Source organism: Montipora capricornis, chromosome 2 (assembly GCF_036669925.1).
Source record: "Montipora capricornis isolate CH-2021 chromosome 2, ASM3666992v2, whole genome shotgun sequence".
NCBI lineage: Eukaryota > Metazoa > Cnidaria > Anthozoa > Scleractinia > Acroporidae > Montipora > Montipora capricornis.
Window position 1 is genome coordinate 54,632,079 of NC_090884.1, and position 7,500 is coordinate 54,639,578.

At 43.3% G+C, this 7,500-nt stretch overlaps 1 protein-coding gene across 2 annotated transcripts in view; it reads right to left on the reverse strand.

Annotated features, from left to right (window-relative positions):
- LOC138027687 (P protein-like) overlaps positions 1-7,500 on the reverse strand; it is a 57,195-nt gene that overhangs the window by 6,000 nt on the left and 43,695 nt on the right. For both annotated transcript variants that reach the window (XM_068875262.1, XM_068875270.1), the window contains one exon: positions 1,863-1,950. In XM_068875262.1, the coding sequence (XP_068731363.1) occupies positions 1,863-1,950 (88 nt within the window). The remainder of the gene's footprint in view (positions 1-1,862; positions 1,951-7,500) is intronic.

Below are 7,500 nucleotides of genomic sequence, written 5' to 3' on the forward strand. Positions count from 1 at the left end.
TCTTTTGTATTTATGTTAATTAGACGTACTGCCCTCGTTTTGAAACGAATATTCTTTTTACAATGACTGCAAAAAATCTCGCGCGCTCAATGGCTAATTTTTATTGTCAATAAGCGGAAAGACACATAAACTTATAATTTATGCGAGGATGACGCGATTTTGCTCGCGTCAGATTGAAGTTTCTCGCATTTTTGTCTCGCGTTCTTCTTGTGTTTTGACTTAATTTTGACCCCTCTGCCTTTTTGTTATTGTAAAAAACAAATTGATGTCAGTTATTCATGCGTCTGTCCTGTTATTGACAATGAATATCGTCATAACAGTGTCAAAGTAGTCTGCGGATCCACTCGGCTATCGCCTCGTGGATCCACAGCTACTTTGAAAATGTTATGAAGAAAATTCATGATCAATAACAAGACAGACGCAAGGAAAACCGACATTAATTTGTTAATTTGAAATTTGCTCGTCGTAGCGAGGCTAGAAAGGCTTATTAGCATAAAAACAGAAGAATATTTTATTTGGCCGCCATTATAAAAGTTAAGAGGCCTATTGCCACAGTACCGAATCAGAAGCCCATCTGAAGCGTGCAACTTCCATACAGCGTCTGTGAAACGGCGTATTCACAAGTAGGTTTATTTTTAGACTAGCCCTTCCCGCTAATTAGGTCAGAAAACAAAGGCAGTTCCGGTTCGGTGACCCTATGACGTCAGCTTAATTTCTTGTAATTGGTCATCGGGCTCCTGTGGGAGTCTCATTCGCGGGTAATTCAATCTAAAAATAAATCGGTCTGTGAAAACGCCGTTACACGAACACAGTAGAGCTGTAGGCTCCGGGTCATGGGTTCCTGACCGAATCGATGACTTGAAGGGTACAAGAGGGTCTTTCTATCATAATCCCCCTATCTTATGCCAACGCTCTAGCCTCTATAGACAGAGTCACTAGTGGTTCTGAATAAGCGTCTCAGACACTTTTCGATAATATCTCGTAGGACAGTGCTCCTTTGCAGGAGTCGAACCTACGATCTTCCGATTACTAGTTCGGATGCACTACCACTGAGCTATAGGGGATGATCGGAAAAATCCGAGTGCTCCTTAGCAGGAGTCGAACTTACGATTTTGCGATTACTAGTTCGGATGCTCTACCATTGAGCCACAGGGAATGATCGGAAAAATCCGAGTGCTCCTTTGCAGGAGTCGAACTTACGATCTTCTGATTACTAGTTCGGATGCTCTACCATTGAGCTATAGGTGATCATTGGAAAAATCCGAGTGCTCCTTTGCAGGAGTCGAACCCGCAATCTTCCGATTACTAGTTCGGATGCTCTAGCATTGAGCTATAGGGAAGGATCGGAAAAATCCGAGTGCTCCTTTGCAGGAGTCGAACCCGCGATCTTCCGATTACTAGTTCGGATGCTCTACCACTGAGCTATGGGGGATGATCGGAAAAACCCGAGTGCTCCTTTGCAAGAGTCGAACCTACGACCTTCCGATTATTAGTTGGGATGCTCTACCACTGAGATATAGGGGATGATCGGAAAAATCCGAGTGCTCCTTTGCAGGAGTCGAACTTACCACCTTCCGATTACTAGTTCGGATGCTCTACCACTGAGCTACGGGGGATGATCGGAAAAATCTGAGTGCTTCTTTGCAGCAGTCGAACCTTCGATCTTCCGATTACTAATTCGGATACCGCTACCGCTGAGCAAGAGGAGACTCGTGAGAGCCACGCTGGTAGAGCACCCGAACTAGATAATCGGAAAGAAGCACTCGGGTTTTTCCCAAGTATCCCCGAGTCGCCATTGAAAAAATATCATCTCTTCATATCTACCTGTAATTTGTAGAAAAATAAACAAAATTTTTGCTTACCTCCCAGGCAGGATCCCATAGCGAGAGCCCAAACCAGAGGTTTAAGTTCAAGCCCATTACTACGATGTAACTCTAAGATGACAGGAATCTGGAAAATCAATCAAAGTCGAATTGGTTATCAACACCTCAGTTCTGAAAAAGCGACCTTTTTGAGCCCGAGAGCCCAGATATATCTAGAAATGCCCCTAAAAGGCCATTTCTGAGTTCATGTTTGCCTCCTCTTCAAAGCGAGTCTAAGTGCGAAGTTTATGTGATAGTAATTAGTTCTACTTTACATAGAGCGGTTTTCAATTGACTGTCGAAAGTAATTAGCGAATTGCTTTGGTTTTTCATTACTTCACTCAGTGATTGGTTCAAAGTTCTCGCGCCATTTTCTCAACCAAACATAAGTGAAACCAAAACCAATCCTAAATCGTGGCTCACGCGCGCACATTTTCCCGCGCTTTGTGTCGGCTACAGTGTAATTACTTCGAGTTTTGATTGGTTTACTGGATTGTCTCCGTCCTTCTTAATTGGCCAAAGTAATTACTTTGGTTTTGGTTTTACGACACTCATTTGAAAACCGCTCTATGAATGAAAAACTAATTTTCATACTACGATTCTCAGTTGAATATGACACTAGGGAAGTTTGGTGACAAAGTTTCAGGGTTGAAGTCACCATGTTGTCCAGGGAAACTTGCTTCGTTTCCAAGGCTAACTTTTTGGGGGTTTGACGTCATTAAAACTGGTTACGGTCGCCAGTTTGAATTTAACCCTTACCATTTGTAGATTTTGGCGGGCTCATCGCTCGTAACGTCAAGGCCCTAAAAGTTAATCTTGGAAACAAAGGAAGTTGCCCTTGACAACATGGTAACTTTAACACTGAAACTTTGTCACCAAACTTCCCTAGTGTCATACTCAACTGAGAATCGTAGTAAGAAAAACTTCGCGCTTGGACTCCCTTTGAACAGGAGCCAGACATGAACTCGGAAATGGTCCATAAGAGGCACGCGGACACTTCGAGTTGGATGTCAAAATTGGGTGCATCTTTGGGCCATTTCCGAGTTCATGCCATAGAGCCATAGAGAATCATGGAGCGACTTTCGTATGACCTTGATAAAGTCTTCGCAATTTGTTTCACGGACCAACGTTTGGCAAGATTAAAAATAAGCTTCTCCTTATTCCCGCCAAGGAAACTCCTAATATGGGCAGTAAACAGTTCGATTGCCCAATCACATTACCGCATTTCAAAGCGTCAAAGAGAAATGCCGATCGCTTTCCAGAAAGTTCCATAGAGAGATATCGTTATTTGCATCTGCGTTCGCTAAGCCAATGAAAATACGCGCTCGTTTGTTTCTGATCGAGAAGCCAATTAAATGTTTTGCATTTTTGTTTACCGTCTGTTTTTACGTTGATTTTTCAAGGTCATAATATTATGTGAAGTGCGATGTTGTCCGGGTGAGTGTAGTCCTGAGAACGGCTGTTTAGGATGAAACTGACGACCGGTTTTGACAAGCTGACCGGGAGTCATCTTCATGCGTTACACAAATCACTTGACCATGAAGATGGACAATAGTACTTCACTTAACTTTTAGATATTCTTGGTCTCTTGGGACATGAAGCCACAGAGCTCGTCTTTCTAACATTGACTCTGGTGCCATGGAAAACCTTGTTTTTATCAAACGAGTTGAGAGTGCGGTTTTCTATTGAGTGCCGTGTCGTAAAACAAATTCCAAAGTAATTACTCTGACCAATCACAGCAGGTGCAAACATCGCCATGAACCAATCCAAATTCGTCGTTCGTCGCACTAAATTCTATGTAACGTTCTCAAAGCTCGTGAAAAATCGAGCGTGCAAATCGCGATTCTTTTTGGTTTTCCTTTTGGTTTGGTTTATAAAATGTCGCGAGATTTTTCAACCAATCACAAAGCGTAGCAATTGCAATCGCGTCATTTGAAAGCTGCTCTAAAGGTAAATCAATTACTGTAAGAAAGATTGTGAAATAAGGTTTCGATCGTTTGCATTTCATTAATTCGCTCTGAAGAAGGGCTAAGGCTCAAAAGGTCAGCCCGCACATCTCTCTTACGGTGAATAATATACCTCAGTTTTTTTAACTCGTTTGTTTTGAACTTTATTTCGGGAATGTGTACGACGGGAAACGGTCGTCAAATCACTGCAAGATTAAAGTTCAAAACCATCAAATCACCCTTAGCTCTGATTCATGACGGACGCACAAGCTGCGAAAGAGAAAAATACATGAAAGCCCTTCGCTTAAATAGTTGGCTGTTTTGCATACCAACTTTTCAATAACACCGACATGTCTGTTCAGTCCCGATGGGAACCCGAATGCTATAGCTGATCAACACATTGTAGCTCCTTTCTAGGGTTCTGTGATCTAATTCTGCCTGTTTTCATTCTTTTCACAGTGGTAAGCTTAACCCAGGCGCCTACCGTACAAGGGCATTCTGAGATAAGAAAACAAGTCATAACCGTGTTGACCTCTGTTACGAAAAATAGCATTGCGTGACTAGCGTTACTGTCTAGAAGCTTCGCGAGAGTTCGTAGTTTGTTTATTTTTAGGTTCATGCGTAAGCGTTTCTAAATCGGTGTGTTTTGAAATCTTTCTATAATTAGAGTGATTACTATTTTAGAAAGTTCTAGAAGTTTATTGTCAGAGTATATAAGTAGACGAGTCCAAGCGGAGTGTTTTTCTAACTAGTTTTTCACAAGCGAAGACAGTTGACGTTAGCTGTGTTTATTCAAGTGGGCGGAGGCCGAGTAAGTTTATTGAGTACGTGTTATTCAGAGTTTTACTTCGTGGAAACTACGTTCATTTTTGGAATAAAGCTTCTTGTTAATGTTCCGACAACCCTGCGTTCAGTTTAGTTTGCAAGCTACCTTTCCTCAAAACATTTGAACTCGTAACATTGGGGGCCTGTCCGGGAGAGGAATTCATTTGTTTGCTGACTACAGAAACCAGGAAAGGACAATTCAAGAAGAAGTTACAGAAAAAGTAAGAAGAACTGTACGAGAGAGTATACTGTGCTTTTGCTGTGAAATACTGCTATGGAAATGGAAAAGCTTTTGCAGATTGGAGAAAAGTTCGGATTGGAGGGAGAAAAGCTGCTCGAGTTTGTAGAGAAGCAACAAAAGTTAGAACAAGAAAGAAGGAGGGAAGAGGAAGAAAAAAGAAGGGAACACAAAAAAAGGGAAGAGAAACGCAGACAATTTGAAGAAGAACGAAGAAGGGAACAGGAAGAAAGAGAAGAAAAAAAGAGGCAATTACAAGAAGAAAGAGAAGAGAGATGTCGAATGCTTGAGGAGGATACAAGAAAGGAAGAGGAAGAGAAAGAGGAAAGGCGCACAAGAGAAGACGAAGAGAGAGAAACTAGGCGACAAAAACGCGAACTAAGAAAATTGGAGATGGAAGCCGAGCTGTTGAAACAGAAAGAGGCTATTGAAGCGGCAAAAAGAGAACATGAGCTGGAGATTGCACGCTTGGCTGTGGAGAATGCTGACGGACGTCCTGAAGTGAGAGAGGATTGGGCTAAGGCACCTAAACTCCCCTCGTTTGTTGATGGTAAAGACGATTTGGACGCGTATTTGCAGAGGTTCGAGAGATTTGCCGAGACAGCTAAGTGGAAAAAAGATGGATGGGCATCGAAGCTCAGTGCTCTGTTGTCTGGACGGGCACTAGATGTGTATTCACGTCTATCGGAGGACGCAGCTAAGGATTATGACAGGGTGAAGATTGCGTTAATGAAGAGATATGACCTTACCGAAGACGGCTATCGTCGAAAATTTAGAGCATCCAAACCAGAAGTTGACGGAAGTCCGGAGCAGTTTATTGTGCGACTGGACAGATACCTGTTACGATGGCTAGAGCTTTCGAATACTGCGCGAACCTTTGATGGTCTTAAGGACTTGATCGTGAAAGAACAATTTATTGACTCTTGCCCTAAGGATTTGGCAATTCACCTGCGAGAAAGGGCTCCTGAGACTCTAGCAAAGATTGCGAAGATCGCTGACCAGTACTTGGAGGCTCATGGTAAACATTTGTTCAGCTCAGCGAGCAGAAAGCCAACAGTACAGCCTGAGAGGGACGAAGCCAAGAACATGCAGATTAATCCACCAGCTCTGCATTGCTTTAAGTGCAACACCCGAGGTCATAAAGCCGTCAACTGCCCAACCCTAACAAGAAAGTGTTTCCTATGTGGTAAGCAAGGTCATGAAGCTAGAAACTGTCGGTCAGGTGGACGCAGATCAGGAGGACAAAGTAAGGATGGTAACCCTGTGCAGCGTGGTCAAGTGAGTGCCAGTTGTTTAGTTCAACCACCTGAGGATAAACCTACTGATGAAGAAGTTAAGGCCTGTATTAAAGATGATAAGTTGCTGTTAGCCTGTGGTAAGAAGATTCCATTGTTGAGTAGTGCTTGTGTTGAACCGTTGACTGGAGTGAGAAGTAAAATGCCTGTCGTGAAAGGTAGAGTTGGAGAGAAGCCTGTTGACGTCCTGAGAGATACTGGTTGTAGTGGAATTGTAGTAAAGAGGGACCTTGTGCCTGAGAATCAGTTTACTGGCGAATTTAATGTTATGCTGCTCATTGACAATACGGCAAGGAAAGTTCCCATCGCAAAGATTGATGTTGATACACCTTATCTCAAGGGCCAAGTGGAAGCGCAGTGTCTTCCCGATGCTGTTTATGATTTGATTATTGGTAATGTACCAGGCGCAAGAGCCGCTGACGACCCAGACCCAAGCTGGCAAGTTCCTGTACAAGAAGCTTGTGCTGTAACCACGAGAAGTCAAGCTAAGAAAGCTGGAGAACATATTCCGTTGAAGGTACCGGATACCAAAGAAAGTCCTGTAATTGATAGAGAAAAGCTCAAGCAGATGCAGCGTGACGACGAGAGCCTACAGAAATTTTGGGAGAAAGATGACGTAGTTGTGAGAGGCCAGGCTGAGACTTCATTTGAAGTGAAAGGTGGAGTTCTGTACCGCGTCTACAAGCACCCTTATGTGAACGGAGGTAAACCCCTGAAGCAGGTTATGGTTCCTGTGCAGCTGAGAAGTCGAATAATGGAAGTAGCTCACGGATCGAACATGGGAGGTCACATGGGAATAAAGAAAACGACTGATAAGATTCAAAGCGCGTTCTATTGGCCAGGCATTCAAGGGGACGTGACTCGTTATTGCAAGTCCTGCGATGTATGTCAGAAGACAGTTAACAAAGGTTCCGTACCGAAGGTTCCCCTAGAGAAGATGCCATTAACTGACAAGCCATTTAAGAGAGTAGCAATCGACCTGGTTGGACCTATTGTTCCCCCGAGTGAGGACGGCCATAGATATATATTGACATTGGTCGACTTTGCAACTCGTTATCCTGAAGCTGTTCCGCTGAAGAACATTGATACTGAGACTGTGGCAGAAGCGTTGGTGGATATTGTTAGTCGTTTGGGAGTGCCTGAAGAGATCTTGAGTGACCTTGGTACGCAGTTCGTCTCTGAGTGTATGAAGGAAGTGACGCGGCTTTTGAGCATAAAGCGGCTCACCACGACCCCTTATCATCCTATGTGTAATGGCCTGACGGAAAAGTTTAATGGAACAATGAAGAGCATGTTAAAGAGATTGTGCAGCGAACAGCCAAGACAGTGGCATC